General features: G+C 36.2%; 1 protein-coding gene across 1 annotated transcript in view; it reads left to right on the top strand.

Moving 5' to 3' along the window:
* Positions 1–25,280, top strand: part of LOC123535319 (protein MTO1 homolog, mitochondrial-like) — a 152,323-nt gene that overhangs the window by 120,103 nt on the left and 6,940 nt on the right. The window contains exons 9-13 of the mRNA XM_045317931.2: positions 12,590–12,706; positions 15,829–15,959; positions 21,773–21,977; positions 23,344–23,509; positions 24,439–24,557. Of these exons, the coding sequence (XP_045173866.2) occupies positions 12,590–12,706; positions 15,829–15,959; positions 21,773–21,977; positions 23,344–23,509; positions 24,439–24,557 (738 nt within the window). The remainder of the gene's footprint in view (positions 1–12,589; positions 12,707–15,828; positions 15,960–21,772; positions 21,978–23,343; positions 23,510–24,438; positions 24,558–25,280) is intronic.

A 25,280-nucleotide genomic window follows, 5' to 3' on the forward strand; every position in this document is an offset into this window, starting at 1 on the left:
TCTTGATCATATAGGAGACAGTCTACTCTTGATCATATATTGAGCCTCACTTGGAGCGTTGAATTCTTTATGTGAGGTAGCAATTGAGCTGGCTTACAGAAGGTCAGCGGTTCCACCCAGGTGCACACCTCTAATGAAATAATGCACGGAGGGGCACCTGGGGTCTTCCTCCACTGTGCCGAAGCTGGAAAGCTGCCATATGACCTATAATTTTGTTGGTGCAACATTAAACCCAACAAAACAAAACTTGGTCATACAATCAGAGATTATATATATTGTCGACAGATGGATGGGGGGAAGAAAGAAAGATTTATATAGCTTTGTTAATGATAAGTTGTCACAATATGATTATTTCTGACAACAGACCAGGCATTGATTTGTTTCTGTTCCTAGTCAAGTAGAAAGGCTATCAGTCTGGTCAAAAAATACAATCTGATTTCTTCCAACATTTTTCTTTGCTACATTTTCTTTGTACATCCTTCATTTTATCCAGATTGTATGCCTGGTTCACATCTCTTAAACACCTGCAAGGAGTTTCATGAAACTTACCTGAAATGTTCTTCTTATCAAGACGATGTGTAGAATTTATATTCTAATCATGCTAAACCAAGATTAGGGTTATGATTTGAGCCTTGAATTTCATGTCTGGTTTAGACTTTGAGACGTCTTGAAAGAGATTCATGAAACTTTAGAAAAATGTTCACTTCAACAAGATGATGATCAGCATATGAAGATGATTTGAGCAGACACAAGGTGCAGGTATGAAATTTCAACCTCTGTTACCGGATGTTTTCGTGTGCGTACTGTATCTGCTTAATACCCCAGTCACACATACGGCGCAGATAACTACGTCTAGCCACGGATAGAAACGTAGTAATCCATATCGATCGGTACGTGAGCCGTACCTTAATGTAGTAACCCGTATCAATCCGTACCAATTGGTACGGCTCAGGTACAAATTACTAAGTTTCTATCCATAGCTAAACGTACCTTTCTGCGCCGTATGTGTGACTGGGGTGTAACCTGTTAGAGGATTTTCATGAAAATTTAGTCCAATGTTCTGATCTGCAATCTGTTCATGTGGGCACAAAATTAACCTTCAGCCTGCTGGTGGCCAGTAAATCGGCCTTTACGATCATGGTCTGCTCTGTTCACTTTTTCACTTTTTAAACCTCTTCGAATAATAAATGGTACTGTCGAAATTGAATGATGGACTGGTCCATTTTAGAAATTTAGCAGGCTAAAGGTTAATATCCTTAATCTGTATTCAATGCATACCAGTCAAACATGCTTCAATTATTTATAGTTCATTTTTAGCTGACTTACTGCCATCTGCATTTTGTCTGCATCTAGATTTCAAATTAACTAAGATCGATTTGAAAATACGTCTGTTGTTGTGGTAGTTTTCAAAACTGCTTTTCAAATTGGTAGCAGACTGGATACTTTAGAAAACAACAACAAAAAACAATTCATGTAAATTTTCCAGTATTATCGTAGGATGCATGAAATAAAATATTGGATGGTCTGCAGTCGCAAATGATGAAATTATTTAGTAATATTTTTAGTTAAAATGCATATTTATTTTATATGAAATATGAAATAAATTGTAAATACAGAAATTTGGTCTCAAAGATTGTCGTTAAAACTTTGTAAACTCCATTGTATGATACTGATTCCATGATTTTAATGTCTAGTCTCTTCACTTAATTTTTGAAGGTTGACAAGTGCGTATGACCTAAGCTGTGTCAGAGTGACTCTAAACCTCCACTATCCCCCAAACCCATTCAGTATTACGCTTAAGACATTGATTTGTACATTCAGAGAAGGACTTGAGATTTAGAATGTTACATTTACATGCACAGCATCAAATCTCTTGATACTGCTGGAAATAGTTCCAGTGTAAATAGTCACCAACAGCACTGAACACATGTCGGGATATTACCAGCTGCGTCAGGTTGCTTATTAATATACCTAGCCTACTCAATCACTGATGTGTCTACGACATGATATTCCAGTGAGGCAGCTCTATAAAGATGGGCATTGTGCTCACTGCTACAAGTAGACACCATTGTTTATATGACTGGAAAAATGTTGAAGAAGACGTTAAACCCGAACACACACACACACATACTGAATCACTGCACCACTGACGCCCCTTTGGATTTTTGTGGCATTTTCTTTTTCCTGTAATTGTTGATTACATTTTATTGGTTTTGCTTGAGATGAAGTTTTTTTCCACTAAGGCAATCAATACAAGAAAATAGATGCAGTATTGTTGATAGAATAGGTGTCTAGCCAATTTATTTCACCACTCATTGACTTGCAATTTATGCATTTTCTGGAATCCCAGAGGCTAGGAAAATTGTCAGTCAGAGGCCGAGAATCAGCATCCATTAACCCATACCTCACTAAATTTCTATAATGAATTTGTCCATCTTTCAATTTGGACAGTACCATTATCTGTTAAAAGGGGTGCATACCAAAAAAATACTGACTGAATTGCGAACAGTGCAGATCATGATCAGACTGCACAGATGTGCAGGCTGATCTTGATCTGCACTGTTCACAAAGGCAGAACCAATCGTGTCCAGCATGATAAAGGCTAATTCTTTAAATTTCTTTTAAAACCTGTGATGGCAATCTGTCTGCTCCAATGTTTTCTGCACTTTTCCCCCCTTAGCTGTATACAGTCGACATTGTATTAAGAGACCACCCGAAGGACTGCTAAGAAGTGGTCTCTTAATGGAATGGTCTCTAAATGAATTCCAGTCAGATGAAAAGGAAAGTTATTTTTAACTGTTAATGTAACTGTATTTATTATGAACATACATGTATGGTTTCAAAATCTGTTTTAACATCATGAACACTTTTCCAAGTCCACATACCGTGAAAATTATGGCTAGATTGTTTGTCAGTTTGACTGATACAAAGGTTAATTGCATTCAGTCACGTGCAAAACGTACTCGCTAATTACACAGATGAAGAAATGTTAGAATTTTGGTACCCGGTCGCTTAATAGATACTTTTGTCGAATATTTTACCTGTCGGGACTACATTTATGTGGTCGCTAGTCGTTTAATAAAAAAGTCGTTTAATGGAACGAATTTATATACTGAAAACATTCGGGAGGGATTTTGACTGGTCGTTTAATACAAAAATTGCTTAATAGAGGTGGTCGCAAGTATGATGTCAACTGTATATAGAACTGAAAGTTTGTATGCACATGTACACATCAACAAACCTTATGAGATTACCTTTAGCTGAATTAAATTTGAATTATAGCCCTTTTTTGCCATGGCATATTCTGTGATGACCAGTGCCATTGCATCTGTATGTCCATCATATTTCATGTCTAGAGCATAACTTAATAATCATTCAAGATACTGACTTTAAACTTATATAGGTAGGTGTCAATGAGACGTTCTATCACCTCCGTTGCACAAAACCCACACCCCCTCACACCCCCATCAAATACCACATTACATCCTCCCTCTCACACACATACACTGAAAAAAAAATATGGACAAGGAGCATATATTGCCCCACTTTGTGGAGCTGTTGATTTGAAAAATTTAAGAGTTTTGATTGCAACTAACTATTGAGCTGTATCTCAGTAGCAACTTCATGTCTTGGATTGAAACTTAACACAAGACATCTTGTTCATCAAACATATATTCCAGGGGAAATAAGCCTTTATATTTTTATCCGTACTTGAGAAATTTTATTGGTTTAGCCTTGATGTTCATACATCAATGTACTCATTTCATCATTTTTGCATCCGTGGGCATATTTCAGCTTTGCTTCTTTACTGAAACTGGTATCAGTAATAATTGAAAAATGGTCGTACCTTTCTTCTTTTTCAGCAAAAGAGTGTAAGAACTCATTTACTTAGTTGGGCATTGTGCTCACTGCTACAAGTAGACACTGTCGTTTATATGACTGAAAAATTGTTGAAAAAGACGTTAAACCCGAACACAAACAAACAAAACATTTACTTAGATCATTTCCTATCAGATGATCATATTTTGCTCCAAATTGATAACAAGTTTTTATTGAAATATTTGATGCGGAGCAAAATCATTAAAAAAATGGAAAAAAAAAACCTTGCAGAAAGACTTTTAATTTGCTTTATAAGGATTGAATTATTTCTATTTGGTGTTCAGGCATGAGTAAGTCCTGTTCAGGCATGAGTAAGTCCTGTTCAGGCATGAGTAAGTCCTGTTCAGGCGGCGTGAGTAAGTCCTGTTCAGGCGTGAGTAAGTCCTGTTCAGGCATGAGTAAGTCCTGTTCAGGCGGCATGAGTAAGTCCTGTTCAGGCGGCGTGAGTAAGTCCTGTTCAGGCATGAGTAAGTCCTGTTCAGGCGTTAGTAAGTCCTGTTCAGGCATGAGTAAGTCCTGTTCAGGCGGCGTGAGTAAGTCCTGTTCAGGCGGCGTGAGTAAGTCCTGTTCAGGCGTGAGTAAGTCCTGTTCAGGCGGCATGAGTAAGTCCTGTTCAGGCGGCGTGAGTAAGTCCTGTTCAGGCATGAGTAAGTCCTGTTCAGGCAGCGTGAGTAAGTCCTGTTCAGGTGTGAGTAAGTCCTGTTCAGGCATGAGTAAGTCCTGTTTAGGTGGCGTGAGTAAGTCCTGTTCAGGCGTGAGTAAGTCCTGTTCAGGCATGAGTAAGTCCTGTTCAGGCATGAGTAAGTCCTGCTCAGGCACGAGTAAGTCCTGTTCAGGCACGAGTAAGTCCTGTTCAGGCATGAGTAAGTCCTGTTCAGGCAGCGTGAGTAAGTCCTGTTCAGGCATGAGTAAGTCCTGTTCAGGCATGAGTAATGTCACACTGATAGTTGTTCAGGTGGAGTCCGTCAGGAGTAAGTCCTGTTTAGGCGTGAGTAAGTCCTGTTCAGGCGTGAGTAAGTCCTGTTCAGCATGAACAACGAGTAAGTCCTCCTCAGGCACGAGTAAGTCCTGTTCAGGCACGAGTAAGTCCTGTTCAGGCATGAGTAAGTCCTGTTCAGGCAGCGTGAGTAAGTCCTGTTCAGGCATGAGTAAGTCCTGTTCAGGCATGAGTAAGTCCTGTTCAGGCATGAATAAGTCCTGTTCAGGCATGAGTAAGTCCTGCTCAGGCACGAGTAAGTCCTGTTCAGGCATGAGTAAGTCCTGTTCAGGCATGAGTAAGTCCTGTTCAGGCAGCGTGAGTAAGTCCTGTTCAGGCATGAGTAAGTCCTGTTCAGGCATGAGTAAGTCCTGTTCAGGCATGAGTAAGTCCTGTTTAGGTGGCGTGAGTAAGTCCTGTTCAGGCATGAGTAAGTCCTGTTCAGGCACGAGTAAGTCCTGTTCAGGCACGAGTAAGTCCTGCCTTTATCATAAATAGCCTGCTGGTGGCAAGTGATTCTGCCTTTGCGACCAGTGTAGATCATGATCAGCCGGCACATTCGTGCAGTCTCATCAAGATCTGCATTGTTCCCCATTCAGTCAGTATATTTTTGGTAAGCATCCCTTTTAACAGTCAATGGTACTGTCCAAAGTTCATTATAGAAAGTTAGCAGGGTGAGAGCTAATGCAACTATAAGATCCATGAAAATTAGTCTGCCACGAATATTTATGATTTTACAATATATATGAATGACATGTTCAAAAGTCTGCAATTTGGCAACCTGTGACTGGTTGCATTTATTTCCATCATATTCTGCATGAGCATGCAAAAGCAGAAAGAGGAAAATCCCTAAATTCAAGCAGGGATTATGAATGTTTTGACTAAAGTTACAGATTTTGCCATAATTTTCATAGGAAATGGCTTGTAGTGTATTAAAGTGATTATCTAAATGTATTAAATTAGCTTTGCAGGAGGTAGGGGATAAAATAAACAGTGTTTGGCATCTTGAAATGCTAGCTCTTGTACCTCTTCAGTGTTAAAAATTGCCAGAACTTGAAAATTTATATGCACCATTTTGCCAAATCATCATGGGAGTTTTACCCCAAAAAATTATCATTTCGAACAGAGTTACCTATGAGAAAGCTATGTACAGAATGATGTTCCATCCCAATTCTTTGTGAATCTTTTAACCACAGAATCCGAGCATTTTAGAGGATGGAATATGTTAGTGACCCGAAAAGCAGTGATTTTAGTTACCCCAAAGCAGGGAATTTTAGTGACTGTAAAAGGGGAGCTTTTAGGGATGCCAAAATCATAGCATTTTGCGTACCAAAAGAGCAGAGTGTTTTAGTGACTACAAAAGCAGAGCATTTTAGTGCTCTTGAAATGGCGCATTTTACCCCAAAAGCTGAACATTTCATGACCTTGGAGCATCACAATGTTCATGTGTTTATGATTGTTTACATACCTCACATTGACATATTAAGAGATATATATGCATTTTACAGATCATTGCCAATATTGATAGATTACTTTTTGATGCGATATTCGAGTATTTGCTTATGCAACATCCGCTATAAGTTGATAATTTTGTCATATCAGAGATCTGTATATGAAATTATGCAACATTGCATCAAAATAAACAGAAAACAAAACTGTTAATATATGATATAAATCAGTGTTTAGTAATTTTCTGTCTAGGTATGAAATACATATCATATCAAGTGGGTGGAGGCCTTTGGCCATAATTATTCCACAGAAGAAAACTGAAGAGCTTCGTTGTTTAACTATAATGACTGAGTTTAGATATTTTATGTGTGTGCAAGTATTTCAATTTTTCCGGATATTTATTATAGTCTAAAAGATAACACCTATGCAATAAGTAGGAATGCCAGTGTAATAAGTAGGAATGCCAGTGCAGTAAGTAGGAATGCCTGTGTAATAAGTAGGAATGTCAGTGTAATAAGTAGGAATGCCAGTGCAGTAAGTAGGAATGCCAGTGTAATAAGTAGGAATGCCAGTGCAGTAAGTAGGAATGCCAGTGTAATAAGTAGGAATGTCAGTGTAATAAGTAGGAATGCCAGTGCAGTAAATAGGAATGCCAGTGTAATAAGTAGGAATGGCATTGTAATAAGTCAGTGTAATAAGTAGGAATGCCAGTGTAATAAGAAGGAATGTCATTGTAATAAGTAGGAATGCCAGTGCAGTAAGTAGGAATGCCAATGCAATAAGTAGGAATGCCAGTGCAGTAAGTAGGAATGCCAATGCAATAAGTAGGATTTCCTGTGCAATAAGCAGGATTGCCAGTTCAATAAGCAGGAATGCAAGTGCAATAAGTAGGATTGCAAGTGCAATAAGCAGGAATGCAAGTGCAATAAGTAGGATTGCAAGTGCAATAAGTAGGATTGCCAGTGCAATAAGTAGGAATGTCAGTGCAGTAGGTAGGATTGCAAGTGCAATAAGTAGGATTGCCAGTGCAATAAGTAGGAATGTCAGTGCAGTAGGTAAGATTGCAAGTGTAATACGTAGGATTGCCAGTGCAATAAGTAGGATTGCCAGTGTAATAAGTAGGATTGCAAGTGCAATAGGTAGGATTGCCAGTGCAATAATTAGGATTGCCAGTGCAATGATTAGGATTGCCAGTGCAATAAGTGGGAATGCAAGTGCAATAAGTGGGATTGCCAGTGCAATAAGTGGGATTGTCAGTGCAATAAGTGGGATTGCAAGTGCAATAAGTGGGATTGCAAGTGCAGTAAGTAGGAATGTCAGTGCAATAAGTAGGATTGTCAGTGTAATAAGTAGGAATGTCAATGCAATAAGTAGGAATGTCAGTGTAATAAGTAGGAATGCCAATGCAGTAAGTAGGATTGCCAGTGCAATAAGCAGAAATGCCAGTGCAATAAGCAGAAATGCAAGTGTAATAAGTAGGAATGCCAGTGTAATAAGTAGAAATGCCAGTGCAATAAGTAGGAATGCCAGTGTAATAAGTAGGAATGCCAGTGCAGTAAGTCCAGTGAAATAAGTTTGAATGCCAGTTCAGTAAGTAGGGACATCTGTGCAATTAGTAAGGATATCTGTGTAATTAGTATTAGTAAGGACATCTGTGCAGTAAGAAGAAATGCCAGTGTAATAAGTAGGAATGCTAGTGCAATAAGCAATAAGGACATCTTTGCAATAAGAAGAAATGCCAGTGTAATAAGTAGGAATGCCAGTGCAATAAGCAATAAGGACATCTTTGCAATAAGTAGGAACATCTGTGCTGTAAGTGGGGACATTTAAGCAATAAGTAAATAAGTAAGGACATCTTTGTGTCATAAGTGGGACATTTATACAGTAGGAACAACAATGCAATAGGTCAAATTTGTCTAGTATGATTCTAGCACATACATTTCAAAATTAGGCAGAGTACTTTCAGGTCCTTAACAGAACAGTGCATACTGTCCCAGAAATCTTATATTAATTCTGTATACCCTTGTATAAATGCACCCTGCAATTAAAGCCTCTTTTCCTGTACCTGAATAGATAGTTATTGCTTTAGTCAGTGTTATTTTGACAGAAATTGTAAACGTTCATTTCAAAAGAACTTTAATTTATTGCAATTTTCTTTAACAACATTAAAATATAAAGAAAAATAGACGCTTGTAGCATGTATAATTACTGGGTGGTGGGGGAGGGCTGATTTGGACGTTTTATTCTTTGTCTTTATAAAAAATAGAATCAGTTAGACGCTATCATATTTCTCTATGTTTCAGACTTCATTGTATTACATGATGTAATATGTTTTACATTACTTTGTATAAATGAACATGATATTATTTAATGTTGATATTTACAGCATTGTGTTTAAAGGGCCGTAATGCTTTAAATATTTATCTTAAACACAGATATGAAACAGCTTTCCAAATAGATGTTATGCGTAATTACATGGTTAGAAAGGTACTACTTTTAATATTGCACATGAACTGTTATATTTAGAGTCATAAAGGGAGGTAATAAAAAAAACAATAGATTCAATAAAACATTCTAGTATATTCAGCAATATTCAAATCCTTGACAAATGTTAAAGAAAGTAATTATCAGAAATAGGATTTAACAAGAAATTAATGTAATTTATGTTCATAACGGAAAATGTGGCAGCCTCATTTTAAACAAAGGCATTATGGGCCTTAAATTCAAGATGTTACTAATTTCGGGAGAAATTCTAATGGAGATCCAGAGGACAGTTTTTTTCAGCAAATTTAGGCTTGTGACGCTATATTAACATTAAAGAAATAATGACAATATGCAAATATTGTCACTGGTAATTTGTAATGCATCAGATGCTGACATAGATAGAAACCATTGGGCTTGTCTTGTTCTTTTTATGGTTTTTTTTTTGTTTTGTTTTGTGTTGTTTTTGATGGTTTTTTAGTCAGTTTGGGGCCAAAATTTGGTTTTGTTAAATTGTGGTGATTTTTTTATTCAAAGACGATGAGTTCTCTTAAAAATTTTTTTGTTAATTTAAAAGTTATACAGGACACAGTTATAGTTTTCTTGAATGTTGTAACCTTACTTTGTTATACAGAGCTTGAGTTTCATGGAACTTTGGTTGTGCAAATATATATATATATTTTTCTAGTGATAACCTGTTTATTTTCCATTCCATGTAAACAGTACATCAGTTTATACAATACAACATGTAAACAAGGAATATCATTAAAGGCTGCATAATTGTAAGTTAATTGCAGATATATCTTTTCAAACTGCAAAACAAATTACTAGTAAGGAGATGTATTCTTGATCTTAGCATGTACTGCTTATGGATTTTTTTTAAAGATATATAATATTTAAAAGAGTTACATTATGAAGGTTTAAAGTTTAAAAGGTTTCTTAAATCAGTTTGCCAACAAACCTACATCCACTCCCACAGCTCTATATGATCCCATTTCATGTTATGTGAAGAAAGTTTTCCTTTCACTGTTGCAATGTGTTTTTCTATCTCTTCTTTCTTGAAGGAATATTAAAAAGTTCTCAAATCTAGGGACAGTTTACATTAATTTATTTTTGAAAATAAAGTATTTTGCAAAAATATCTTCATACTGCATGACACTGCAGTAATCAGTTTTTCATAAAAAATTAGTCTTGAAAATACATGAAAATGTTTGTATTTCTTTCAGACTAATATAGAAATATCTGATCTTGTCTATAATTTAATCTTAATCTGCAATTTCTGCTGTTAACAACCTCATAAATGTTCTATTTTAAAAGTTGTAAAAGGTTCATTTCTGTCCATGGAGTTTGAAAAACCCATTTTAAATTATTTAAATGTGTAAATAAGGTTTATGAAATTTTGGCTGAGTTTGAAAAACCCATTATTACTATAAAACTAAAATTTGCAAATAATGTTTATCAAAATTTGACTGAGATATGATCATTTATTTCATGTTTTTCGGTACTTTATTGAAATTTAACCATAGATTTTAAACTTCCACTGTTGCAGTTTTTCATTTTACAGAACTACACTTGAATGCAAAGAATATATGAATTGCAAATAAAGATTTCTCTAAAATACTCCATTCATCATTTTAAGATGTAAAAGAAATATAAAACATAAAGGATTATTAACTTCTTATGCTTCCCAAAGGGGGGAAGCTTATAGTCACAGCTTCGTCTATTCGTTTGTCTGTCCGTCCTGCAAATCTTGTCAGCAACCACAGGCAGGAATTCAGAGAAACAGGTTATCGGAAGGTAATCACTTACAGTAAAGGATGCGCATATTATCTTTATGAAAAAACTAGCCAAGTTTTAAAATAATTTGCATGTTTTCCATGTTTGACCTTCTACTAAAAGTGTTCACTCAGGTGAGCGATCTAGAACCATCATGGCCATTTTGTTCAGATTTTGACAATGACTAAAGTGATATATTCAAATGGCCTTGACTGTACTGTGTCTGCTGTTTTTTGTTTCTTCAGTTTTTGCCTGTGCCTACTGGTATTTTTCATGTTTTGACAGAGACTTGATATATCCGAATGGCCTCAACTGTACTGCGTCTGCTGGTATTTTTCAGGTGATATATTTGATTGGCTCCAACTGTATAATGGCTGCCAGTATTTTTTTCAGGTTTTGACAGTGATTTGATATATCCAAATGGCCTTTACTGAACATTGCCTGCTTGTATTTTTCAGGTTTTGATAGTAACTTGATATATCCAAATGGTCTTGGCTGTACTATGCCTGCTGGTATTAATCAGGTTTTGACAGTGACTTGATATATCCAAATAGCCTTGACTGAACATTGCCTGCTGATATTTTCCAGGTTTTGACAGCAACTTGATATATCCAAATAGCCTTGACTGTACTATGCCTGCTGATATTTTTCAGGTTTTGACAGAGACTTGATATATCCAAATAGCCTTGACTGAACATTGCCTGCTGATATTTTCCAGGTTTTGACAGCAACTTGATATATCCAAATGGCCTTGGCTGTACTATGCCTGCTGATATTTTTCAGGTTTTGACAGAGACTTGATATATCCAAATAGCCTTGACTGAACATTGCCTGCTGATATTTTTCAGGTTTTGACAGCAACTTGATATATCCAAATAGCCTTGACTGAACATTGCCTGCTGGTATTTTTCAGGTTTTGACAGTGACTTGATATATCCAAATGGCCTTGGCTGTACTATGTATGCTGGTATTTTTCAGGTTTTGACAGTGACTTGATATATCCAAATGGTCTTTACTGTACTAGGTATGCTGGTATTTTTCAGGTTTTGACAGTGACTTGATATATGCAAATAGCCTTGGCTGTACTATGTATGCTGGTATTTTTCAGGTTTTGACAGTGACTTGATATAGTCAAATGGTCTTGACTGAACATTGCCTGCTGGTATTTTTCAGGTTTTGACAGCGACTTGATATATCCAAATGGCCTTGGCTGTACTATGTATGCTGGTATTTTTCAGGTTTTGACAGTGACTTGATATATTCAAATAGCCTTGGCTGTACTATGTATGCTGGTATTTTTCAGGTTTTGACAGTGACTTGATATATCCAAATGGTCTTGGCTGTACTGTGTCTGCTGGAGTTTTTCAGGTTTTGACAGTGACTTGATATATCCAAATGGCCTTGGCTGTACTATGTATGCTGGTAATTTTCAGGTTTTGACAGTGACTTGATATATCCAAATGGCATTGGCTGTACTATGTATGCTGGTATTTTTCAGGTTTTGACAGTGACTTGATAATAATTATCCAAATTGTCTGGGCTGTACTATGTATGCTGGTATTTTTCAGGTTTTGACAGTGACTTGATATATCCAAATGGCCTTGGCTGTACTATGTATGCTGGTATTTTTCAGGTTTTGACAGTGACTTGATAATAATTATCCAAATTGTCTTGGCTGTACTATGTATGCTGGTATTTTTCAGGTTTTGACAGTGACTTGATATATCCAAATGGCCTTGGCTGTACTATGTATGCTGGTATTTTTCAGGTTTTGACAGTGACTTGATATATCCAAATGGCCTTGGCTGTACTATGTATGCTGGTATTTTTCAGGTTTTGACAGTGACTTGATATATCCAAATGGCCTTGGCTGTACTATGTATGCTGGTATTTTTCAGGTTTTGACAGTGACTTGATATACCCAAATGGTCTTGACTGAACATTGCCTGCTGGTAGTTTTCAGGTTTTGACAGTGACTTGATATATTCAAATGGTCTCGACTGTACTATGTATACTGGTATTTTTCAGGTTTTGACAGTGACTTGATATATCCAAATGGCCTGGGTTGTACTATGCCTGAATATTATCAACAGCAGATTGTCAATTGTATAGCTGGTCTGGAAAACTGTAAAATAGTCAAACCTGGTGAGTGCTTAATTTACTTTTGAAAATACTATATTTATTAAGAATATGTTTTTGGTCAAAAAGCCAGTCAGGGTTTATGAATTTTCACAAGACTTGTTGAAGCTCAACCCTTTCTCAGATAAACCGGGGATCCAGGACAAGTGACTGAAGATGTGTATCACCACAGTCATAATATGTGGTCAGTCAAATCACAAAAACATAATATATGGTCAGTCAGATCACTTCAGAAATAATATGTGGTCAGTCAAATCACTTCAGACCTTATGTGGTCAGTCAAATCACCAGAAACATCATATATGGTCAGTCAAATCACTTCAGACATAATATGTGGTCAGTCATATCATCACAGATATAATATGTCATCAGTTAAATCACCTCATGAATAAAATGTGGTCAGTCAAATGACCACTGACATACTATTTTGTCAGTCAAATCACCACAGATATTATATATGGTCAAGTCAAATCACCACAGATATAATATGTCATCAGTCAAATCATAAATAAAATGTGGTCAGTCAAATCACCACAGATATTATTTGTGGTCAGTCAAATCTCCAGACATAATGTGTCATCAGTCAGATCACATTAGACATAATATATGGTCATTACAATTATCATAGACATAATATGTGGTCAGTCATATCACCACAGACATAATATTTTGTCAGTCAAATCACCACAAACATAATATGTGGCCAGTCAAATCACCACAGACATAATATTTTGTCAGTCAAATCACCACAGACATATGTGGTCAGTCAAATCACCACAGACATAATATATTGTCAGTAAAATTATCATAGACATAATATGTGGTCAGTCATATCACCACAGATTGATATGTGTTTAGTAAAATCATCACATATATATAATATGTTATCAGTCAAATCACCACAGATATTATTTGTGGTCAGTCAAATCTCCAGACATAATGTGTCATCAGTCAGATCACATTAGACATAATATATGGTCAGTACAATTATCATAGACATAATATGTGGTCAGTCATATCACCACAGACATAATATTTTGTCACTCAAATCACCACAAACATAATATGTGGCCAGTCAAATCACCACAGACATAATATTTTGTCAGTCAAATCACCACAGACATATGTGGTCAGTCAAATCACCACAGACATAATATATTGTCAGTAAAATTATCATAGACATAATATGTGGTCAGTCATATCACCACAGATTGATATGTGTTTAGTAAAATCATCACATATATATAATATGTTATCAGTCAAATCACCACAGATATTATATGTGGTCAGTCAAATCTCCAGACATAATATTTTGTCAGTCAAATCACCACAGATATTATATGTGGTCAGTCAGATCTCCAGACATAATGTGTCATCAGTCATATCACCTTAGACATAATATATGGTCAGTACAATTATCATAGACGTAATATGCAGTGAGTCAAATCACCACAGACATATAACTTTGTCAGTCAAATCACCACAGACATAATATTTTGTCAGTCAAATCACCACAGATATAATATTTTGTCAGTCAAATCACCTAAGACATATTATATGATCAGTAAAATTATCATAGACATAATATATGGTCAGTCAAATCACCACAGACATAATATTTTGTCAGTCAAATCACCACAGATATAATATTTTGTCAGTCAAATCACCAGACATAATGTGTCATCAGTAAAACCATATTAGACATAATATATGGTCAGTACAATTATCATAGACATAATATGTGGTCTGTCAAATCACCACAGACATAATATTTTGTCAGTCAAATCACCAGACATAATATTTGGTCAGTCAAATCACCTAAGACATATTATATGATCAGTAAAATTATCATAGACATAATATATGGTCAGTCAAATCACCACAGACATAATATTTTGTCAGTCAGATCACCAGACATAATATATGGTCAGTCATATCACCACAGATTGATATGTGGTCAGTAAAATCATCACAGATTGTTGTCCGCTGTGTGTGGTGATATTTTAGTCTAATTTTGATATTTATTTTCAAGATTTTCCAGTTTGTAGTTTAAGAGTTAACATTAGCTCTAATAAGGTGTTTAAACTCTGCAAAATTATGTTATTATGTAAAGATAATTAACATTTCTTGGTACTCATGATTTGTTCAGTGGTACTAAGGGCAGTCAGACACTAGAGGTTAAACTGTTGAATTTCATGCACTACTATGTTTTACATACTGTGAAATCATTTCATTTAGTTTGCGTAAAATTTCACTGATTTGACCAAAATGGCTATTTGACTATTTTGTAGGGTAACAAATTCTTGGATTTCAAATTTTTATAAATAGATTGAATTTCAGTTTTATTTGTTGGTTGGGTTTAAATTTCATTGAAGTCCATGAAGATTTTGTTTGTTTGTTTGTTTTTTGGTTTTAACGCCGTTTTTCAACAGTATTTCAGTCATGTAATGGCGGGCAGTTAACCTAACCAGTGTTCCTGGATTCTGTACCAGTACAAACCTGTTCTCTGCAAGTAACTGCCAACTTCCCCACATGAAATATCAGAGGTGGAGGATGAATGATTTCAGACACAATGTCTTTTATCAAATCATCACGGAGAACATTATGCCCCACCTGGGGATCGAACTCACAACCCCGCGATCCGTAGACCAATACTCTCCCTACTGAGCTAAGCGGGCGGGCTTCCATGAAGATTAGTCCCCTACAAAATTCATTATTTCAGAGTATGTCGCATCATCGTACAAGAATACTGTCAATCTACTGGACATTAAAAAGCAGGTGTTCCAACAACATCCATTAGTTAAAAATTTTGTTATATTTAGAGATTTTTGTCTGTCAGCATTATAACTCTTTCTTGCTCTGTAAATGTTTTTTATACCCCCACAAACAAAGTTTTGGTGGGGGTATATAGGAGTGAGCTTGTTGGTCTGTCAGTCGGTCTGTAGGTTTTCATGGTTTCCAGACAATAACTCATGAAAGGCCTGACAGATTTAGATAATTTTTGGTACACAGTAATAAAATACAGGACAAGTTCGACTTTGACATTGGCTTACTTCTGTGACAAGGCCATATTGTGGGGGTATATTTAGTCACACCTGTGTAACAATGAATGTAAACTTTGTTTGCAGGTTATGGTGTGGAGTATGATTATATTGACCCGAGACAACTGAAACCATCACTAGAAACTTTGCTTGTAGAGAACCTGTTTCTAGCAGGGCAGATAAACGGTACAACTGGTTATGAAGAGGCAGCTGCACAGGTCAGTAGTAATTTAATAAATCTTGTTAATCCTTATCATGCTGGACACGATTGATTCTGCCTTTGCAACAAGACTAGATCATGATCAGCCTGCACATCCGTGCAGTCTGATCAAGATCTGCACTGGTCACCATTTAGTCAGTATCTTTTTTGTAAGCACCCCTTTTAACAGTTAATGGTACTGTCCAAATTGAAAGGCGGACAAGTTCATTATAGAAATTTAGCAGGGTAAAGGTTAAATATGACTATGAATAAATAGAAGAAATACATGCATTATACAGAAGATGTATGATATTACATAGAAGGTACACTACTTGGTATGAAGTTATTACATAATGAGAAATGAGTTTTCTCCCTTGTCTCTAGAGGATATTATATTTTATATTATCTAATTAATTACATCTGCTCTGGGGGTTATTTATTATATACCTATATCAATTCTGTAAAAAAATTAGCTTGTATTTCATAATTAAATATGAACAGGCAGAAAAAAATCAGTATTATACCTTTTAAATTCCATATTGTAGCTTCCGTATTGTATGCTGCTGCACTACTTTCATTAATATGCATGACCTGACACAGTTCTATAAAAAGCGCACATTAAAACTTCACTTAGTTCCATTTTAATATCAATAAACATTGAAGATTTTGTTCAATAACAAAACAACAAACAAAAAGTTAGAGGTATATAATAAAAATGTCATTATAACAGTAGATAGATCTGGGTTTTGTATTCGGCTCTCATGGATTTTGCAAGGTCTGGCAAAAATCCACTTGCGCCAAATACAGCATCCCAGATCGAGGTACTGTTATAATAACCCTATCGAAATATTAGAGTGATATCAGATTCTGGTATTTTCACAGGGAAAAATATGAAATATACTTTTCACTGGTAAGAAACTAAAAAATAAAAAATGGGTAAATTTAGTCAATACATGAAACAAAAAGAAAATTTGTTTGTTTTACTAATAAGGTCGAAATATATTTCACTCATGAACACCATAGCTTATATTTTCACTTGTGGCAACACTTGTGAAAATATTGCATATGGTGTTCACTTGGTGAAATATGTTTTTAGCTCGACTATTCGAAGAATAGGGGAGCTATCCTACTTGCCCCGGCGTCAGCGTGAACGTGAGCGTCACACAAATGTTAAAGTTTGCGTACCACCCCAAATAAGTCCATTGAGATATTGCTTTGATATTTTGCATACTTTTTACCATCATGACCCCAGTCTGTAAAAAGGAGGAGGCAACTCTATCAAGCATTTTGACTGAATTATGGCCCCTTTTCGACTTAGAATAAATGTTAAAGTTTGCGTACCACACCAAATATTTTCAAAGTCCATTCAGATATTGCTTTGATATTTTGCATACTTTTTACCATCATGACCCCAGTCTGTAAAAAGGAGGAGGCAACTCTATCAAGCATTTTGACTGAATTATGGCCCCTTTTCAACTTAGTATAAATATTAAAGATTGCGTACCACCCTAAATATTTTCAAAGTCCATTCAGATATTGCTTTGATATTTTGCATGCTTGTTTACCATCATGACCCCAGTCTTTAAAAAGGAGGAGGCAACTCTGTCAAGCATTTTGACTGAATTATGGCCCCTTTTCGACTTAGAATAAATGTTAAAGTTTGTGTACTACCCCAAATATGTCCACTGACAGCTCTTGTTTATCTAACACTGAAACAAACAGATATCTTCTGTATATTTCATTACAGGTTTTAAGAAAATTATTTCATCCTAACACTATTGGCTTCTAGAAAGCTAGTCTGTAAAAGAAACGAAATACCGCCACTTGGTTAAAAGGTGTATCTGTTAACAGGTTGCTTCCCATAACACATGTCATTGTTAACTGGAGGTCTCTCATAACAGGTATTTCTGTATCAGGTATCTTTGTTAACTGTTGGCCTCTCATAACTTGTGTCATTGTTAACTGGAGATCTCTCATAACAGGTATCTTTATTAACTATTAGTCTCTCATAACAGGTGTGTTTCTTAACCATTGGCCTTTCGTAACAGATGTCTCTGTTAACAGCAGCTTGCCTTCCATCATTCTCATAAAAGCTGTCATTTAGGTAAAATTTACAGGATTCAGAAAGCAGACACAGGTGCTCGTCAAGTCTTGGTGCCCATATTGATCCCCCAATAGTTTTTTTTATGGTATGGGGTGGAGGGCATATGGGCACCAAAACTGGACAAGCACCTTTGAAAGCAGATTCAAAATTAATCCAAACAAATAGTTCTTATTTAACAGTAGGTGCCTCTTTACCATTTTAGAGTTTAGTTTTTGCCAACAACATGGTAACAACTGGAATAATGATGATGTCTGTTCCAGCAAAATCAAATTTGAAAAAGATTAATACCTCATTGAATTTTCAAGGGAAATTTATTTGGTGATTTATTTTGGGCAGCTGTTGTACAGCAGTTCCTGTACTACATGATCCACCAAATTTGTAACTGATTTTTTTTTGTGACTTTAGGCTTTATCTTGCAAAATTCAGATAAAACTTAAAGAGTAGGCAAAAGAGCTTTATTGAATTTTAATTAAATGGGCAAAAATATTAATTTTCATAGGCAAATTCATTTGTGAAAATTCTGTTAAAAATGTTTAGGTAAATTCATTTGTGAAAATTCTGTTAAAAATGTTTCCCCTGAAATGGGATGTATTATGTGAACACCTACAGCATGTAACATACACAAAGGTTGTTGTCAGCTCTTTAACTTGAATAATGCTGAATCCAATGTTAACCAAACCTGTTCAGAATGTTTATGGACATAATATCGCGATTAAGGTAGTTAAGCAGCAAGATCATCCAAGTGAATGGAGTTACGACCCTTGACTTACTCAAAATTGAAAATTGACCATGTCACTTGACCTGCTTGAACTTGAGCAGTTCTTACCAAATTAATATTTAAAGTTGGGACAGAATGTTCATTTAGCATAATATTTTAGCCAAGTTCAATAACTAGCCAGATAGTCCAGTGGCTCTAGAGTTATGGCCCTTGTAATATTCAAAATTGTGAAAATTGATTGTATGAGTTTAATCCCTTGAAAAAAAAATTCTATGAACTAACTCAAATTTATACAGATTGTGTTTATCAATAAAACCTTACTCTGTTTTGATAATGATGTAGATAGGATAAGTGTCTTGAGAGTTATGGCCTTTGAATTTATCTAAATTGCAAAAGCTGATATTATCCCCTCAAGTACTAGTGTATTTTTCTTTGATCACAACCATACATATGCAGAATTTTTTATCACTGTGAAATCTAGGTCAGACTTGATAGCCAGTTAGTTTAACAAGTAGTATATCCAGAGTTAAGGCCCTTGAATAAGTCAGAGTTTTAGTAAAAAATAAGACTGTGTCTGCTCTGTAAGTAGAGTATTGAAAAAATTCAGAATCAAAATTTACTGTGATGGGAATAATATACGGTGCTAGTTTTGCACTTCTGTTAACGTCTATATAACTAAGATATTCTGAAAGTTTCATAGGGGTCCTTCAACAGTTGGATCAATATGCATGTTTTAAAAAATTCAGGGGCCTTCGTGGCCGAGTGGTTAAGGTCGCTGACTTCAAACCACTTGCCCCTCATCGATGTGGGTTCGAGCCTCACTCGGGCGTTGAATTCTTCATGTGAGGAAGCCATCCAGCTGGCTTACGGAAGGTCAGTGGTTCTACCCAGGTGCACACTCATGATGAAATAATGCACGGAGGAGCATCTGGGGTCTTCCTCCACCATCAAAGCTGGAAAGTCGCCATATGACCTATAACTGTGTTGGTGTGACTTTAAACCCAACAAAATAAATAAATAAAAAATTCATGGCCTTATAGGGTTGAAAGATACAGTATCAAGAATTCCCATTGGCTTTAGAACAATATATGATATTGAATGGAATTGTCTTAATGTGAAACCCGCCCGCTTTAAGCTCAATAGGGAGAGTGCAGATCTGTGGATCGCGGGGTCGTGAGTTCGATCCTCGGGCGGGTCATATGTTCTTCGTGATGATTTAATAAAAGACATTGTGTCTGAAATCATTCGTCCTCCACTTCTGATTCATGTGGGGAAATTGTCAGCTACTTGCGGAGAACAGGTTTGTACTGGTACAGAATCCAGGAATACTGGTATTAAGGTTAACTGCCCACCGTTACGTAACTGATATACTGTTGAAAAACGGCGTTAAACCCAAAATAAACAAAATGTCTTATTGTGAAATCATTTAATTTCTTGGGCACAAAATTTCGTGGTTTTTGGCATAAACAGTTATTTTGTTGTCATACCAGTTTGTGGATTTCAACTGTTTTAACATTGTTTAATGGGAATTGTACTTGTTTGATTAGATTAAATTTTTGTGGGTTGACTCAACTACAAAATCTCTCAAGATTTCACAGTACATCTATATATTGAAAGAGAAATGAAGGAGAAAAAAAACTTGATAAGATTTGTTGGGTCAATGAGTACATTTTGTAGTGTAAAAACAAATGTTTTAGTGTGGTAGAACGGTTACATCTCTTCAGTCTTCTACACTGTATTTTCCCCATACTATAAATCTTCTACATACAGTAAATCTACACAGTGATCACCCCTTACAATAAATATTCACAGTGATCTCCCTTTACAGAAATCTACACTGTTATCTAACCTTACAGTAAATCTACAGTGATCTCCCCTTACAGCAAATGTTCTACACAGTGATCTCCCCTTACAATAAGTATACAAAGTGACCTCCCCTTGCAGTAAATCTACATAGTGATCTCCCCGTCGCAGTAAATTTTCAACACAGTAATCTCCCCGTCGCAGTAAATCTACAAAGTGATCTCCCCTTACAGTAGATATTTTACACAGTGATCTCCCCTTACAATAAGTATACAAAGTGATCTCCCCTTGCAGTTAGTCTATACAGTGGGGCCTCCGTGGCCGAGGGGTTAAGGTTGCTGACTTCAAATCACTTGCCCCTCATCGATGTGGGTTCGAGCCTCACACGAGGCGTTGAAATCTTCATGTGAGGAAGCCATCCAGCTGGCTTACGGAAGGTCGGTGGTTCTACCCAGGTGCCCGCTCGTTGTGAAATAATGCACAGAGGAGCACCTGGGGTCTTCCTCCATCATTAAAGCTGGAAAGTCGCCATATGACCTATCATGTGTCAGTGCGACGTTACATCCAAAAAATAAATAAATAAATAATAGTCTATACAGTGATCTCCCCCTTGCTGTAAATTTTCAACACAGTAATTTCCCCTTACAATAAATCTACTCTGACAAAACTAACATCCTGCTTGTCAATATATCAGTAAATTAAGTCACAAGGTCAAATTTGACAAAAAAGTCTTTATAACACCATTTTATCTTAACAAAGAAATAATGAGGCTCCTGCTGTCCCAGCCTTCTAAGACTTTGTTTCAAAAATGTAGCGGTACTGTAGATTGGTGTATATTTTTGATGGTTTAATCATTACCCTTCCAAATTCTATAATGAACTTGTCCGTCTTCCAATTTGGACAGTACCATTAACTGTTAAAAGGGGTGCTTAACAAAAAGGTACTGACTGAATGACAAACATTGTAGACCATGATCAGACTGCACGGATTTACACTGGTCGCAAAGGCATAATCAGTCATGTCCAGCATGATAAGGGTTAATTTTCATGATCAGAAACAACTTTTCAAGTTAAAACTCTTGTAAATGATAAAAGCATTGTCTCCAGTTGTGTGAATTCTTAATGATATGAAGCAGCCCTGTTGTTGATAAAAAAAATAAAAGTTCCGTAAAACTACCAAATTTGAATTTTTCACTGTGTATTTTCAGGGAGTGATAGCGGGTATAAATGCTGGATTGAAGGCGGAGGACAAGGAACCATTTATAGTGGACAGAACGGAGGGATATATCGGAGTATTAATTGATGACCTGACTACGCACGGTACTAATGAGCCGTATCGTATGTTCCCAAGTCGGGCAGAATTCAGAATCTCATTGAGGGCTGATAATGCTGATACAAGACTTACAAAAAAAGGTTAGCATAACTATGTGATTTTTAGCTCACCTGTACTTTGTTCAAGGTGAGCTATTAGTATAGAGTGATGGTTTGTTATATGTCATCCTGCATCAAGGGTGAAAAATAGAAATAACTTTAAACAACGTCTTCTCTTGAAGCACTTGACAGATCTTTGTCAAACATCTGTAGCATTCTGATAAAGTCCTCTGTTAAATTTGGTCATATGGGGACACTTGACCCTTTTAAGGGGACACTGGAGCTAAATTGAAATGTCTTTAATTACTGTTTCCCTTTGAACGGTTTGGCAGATCTTCATTGAACTATTGAACTGGGTCTGCTGCATGTGTTTGTATTGTTTTAATGGGGATACTTAACCTGTTTTTATGTTTTTGTATGCTAATTACAGTTTTAACCATTCATAATTCACTGTGTTATACAAACACTTAATGTCAAGTAGTCAAGATCAGGTGAGCGACTTAGGGCCACCATGGCCCTCTTGTTAATTTTGTTCTTATTTTTCATGCAAATAAAAGGGGGATATTCCAACAGCTGCCAGACATCTTAAGATGATTGCTAAGGGTCAGTAGATCACCCTTTTTTGGTCAAAGGTCAAAGTGTTTTTGAGGCTTAAAATTATGGTTGCTGATCAGTAAGTGGAGAAACATTTGACTTAAGTGGTAAATTAAATTTGAGACATTTGAGACTAGTAATGACCAAATTACCTTGGACAGGCCATCATGAGAACCATATGTACTTTCCAAAAATAGGTTGTGTTACATCTTACCATATATGGAAATACTGTGTTTAGTCCACATTGTAGTAGAATCAGTTTTAACATTTAACATGTATAATATTACATGGAAAATTCTGTTTAGAAATTGGAAATGTTAGTGAGCACATGTTAATTATAGAAACATTTGCCCAACACCACTTTGGGTTCAAAACCTCACTTAGGGTGTAGAATTATTTCATCAGATGGCTTGCTGAAGGTCAGTGCCCTAAATAATTCCAGGAGGGGATCCTGGTGTCTTCCTCCAACATCAATGGGGCCTCTGTGGCCAAGTGGTGACTTTGAATCACTTGCCTTTCACTGATGTGGGTTCAAGCCTCACTTGGGGCGTTTAATTTCTTATGTGATGAATCCATCCAGCTGGCTTAAGGAAGGTCGTTGGGTTCAACCCAGGTGGCCGCCTGTGATGAAATAAGCACGGAGGGGCACCTGGGGTCTTCCTCCACCATTAAAGCTGGAAAGTCGCTTTATGACCTATAATGTATTGGTGCGACGTTAAACCCAACAAAAATAAAAAAAACAACTCCTCCAACATCAAAAGCTGGCCTATGATTTTGCCAGTGTGGTGTTAAGCACCATACCTTTATCTTGTAGGTTTTGAAGCTGGCTGTGTTAGTGAGCACAGGTACAGCACCACAACACAAATTGTAGATAAACTAGAAGAAACCATAGCCTTGTTAGAGTCCATCAAAATACCAGCCAACCAATGGACAAAGATACAACATTCAGAGTTCGTCAAAGACCGTACAACAACTAAAAGGTATTTACAACATTTTGTTTTAACCCTTATCATGCTGGACACAATTGATTCTGGCTGATCATGATCTGCACTGGTCGTAGAATCAATCGTGTCAAGCATGATAAGCAAACAAGAAAAATTCCCATTCATTTTATGTTCAAAATTTGAAACCACGATTTTATCCCTTCACAAAATAACCATTTTTTGCCGAAACTATGAAGTTTCTTGTGCACTAAATGGAATGATTTCACAGTATTAGTTGTTGTTTTTAGCTTGACAAAGTAGAGCTATTGCACTCACCCCAGCATCGGCATTGGCATCGCCATTAGTTAAAGTTTCTGATAAAATCAAATATTTCTGTTACTATCAAAGCTATTGACTTGAAACTTAAAATAGTTATTTACTATCAAAGTGTGCACCAGGAGAAACAATCCCCATAACTCTGTTTGAATTTTGACAGAGTTATGCCTCTTTTTTTTTTTGGTTAAAGTTTTATAAAGTTTTTACTAGCAAAACTCATACTCAGAGTCAAGCACTGAGAAAAACTTGTTCATGATATGGCTGTTAAATAAAGGAATGTAAAGTGAATTGGTATGCAAAGCAGTGAGATTAAGTGGTTCTATTTTGTCGTGAAAAACTTCTTCATGTAGGATTTTCAGGCAATAAATGGTATCATCATAGAGTCAAGTGTTCATTGTATTGAGCATGGTATTAGCAGTCAGTGAAGTCTATTAAAATGTGAACAAGTGACCCACCCTCTTTAGTTATTCAGTATCATTCTTGATTTTATCAGCATCTATTTATTTTTATTTAGGAGTATTCTTTATATATAAACACTTTTACAGTTACTAGCTAAATCGCAAGATTGGCAAAATTCATTTCTTTGAACTTTTACGTATTAGGTTTTTGTGTTTCCCTGTTATCTGTTAATACTTTACTTATGTTTTCAGTGCTTTTGAAGCCTTACAATTAAGAGGTGTTACTATGGAAACATTAATTGAGTTACTACCAGATCAACTTGGACATCTGAGAGATGATTTTCAACTTGCTACCAGACTAGACATTGAAGGTACTTGATTCATGACCAATAATAATTATAGGTTATTAGCTTTGTATAGGGAGTTCTGCAGCAGAAATATTGCATGACTTCAGCAGCGCAATATTCTTCCACTAAAGAACAAGTGCATATTTCCTGATGCAAAGATAATTACCTTTTTATTACATACGTATCAACACGTATGAATGTAATGTAAATATTATCTTTTTTTAATAGCCTGAATAAGATTGACAATAAAGAACTAAATAAAAGAATTAATGCAACGACACACATTAAATTACGTCACGCACCCAATATGAAATCCAGCCATCAGTGTAGTGGTGCTTTCTCCATATAAGGGATTTTCTGGGGCCTTTGTGGCTTAATGGTTAAGGTTGCGGACTTCAGATCACTTTCCCCTCACCTATGTTGGGTCAAGCCTCACTCGAGATGCTGAATTCTTTATGTCAGGAAGCCACCTGCCCGCCTGTGATGAAAAATGTACGGAGGGTCACCTGGAGTCTTCATCCACCATCAAAAACTGGAAAGTCACCATGTGACCTTTAGTTGTGTCAATGTGATGTAAACCTTAAACCGACCCCGGCACCCCTTGCCAAAAAAAGGAAAAGGTTTTTTAAAGGTCTATAAGAGTCAGATGGTACTAAGATATTTTTCATCACCTACCAGTAGATCACCGGAGGGGACTATTGTGAAATCATTAAATATACGTGGGGGACTAATTTTCTTGTCCAGGCT

The sequence above is a fragment of the Mercenaria mercenaria genome, chromosome 12 (genome assembly GCF_021730395.1).
Source record: "Mercenaria mercenaria strain notata chromosome 12, MADL_Memer_1, whole genome shotgun sequence".
Classification (NCBI taxonomy): domain Eukaryota; kingdom Metazoa; phylum Mollusca; class Bivalvia; order Venerida; family Veneridae; genus Mercenaria; species Mercenaria mercenaria.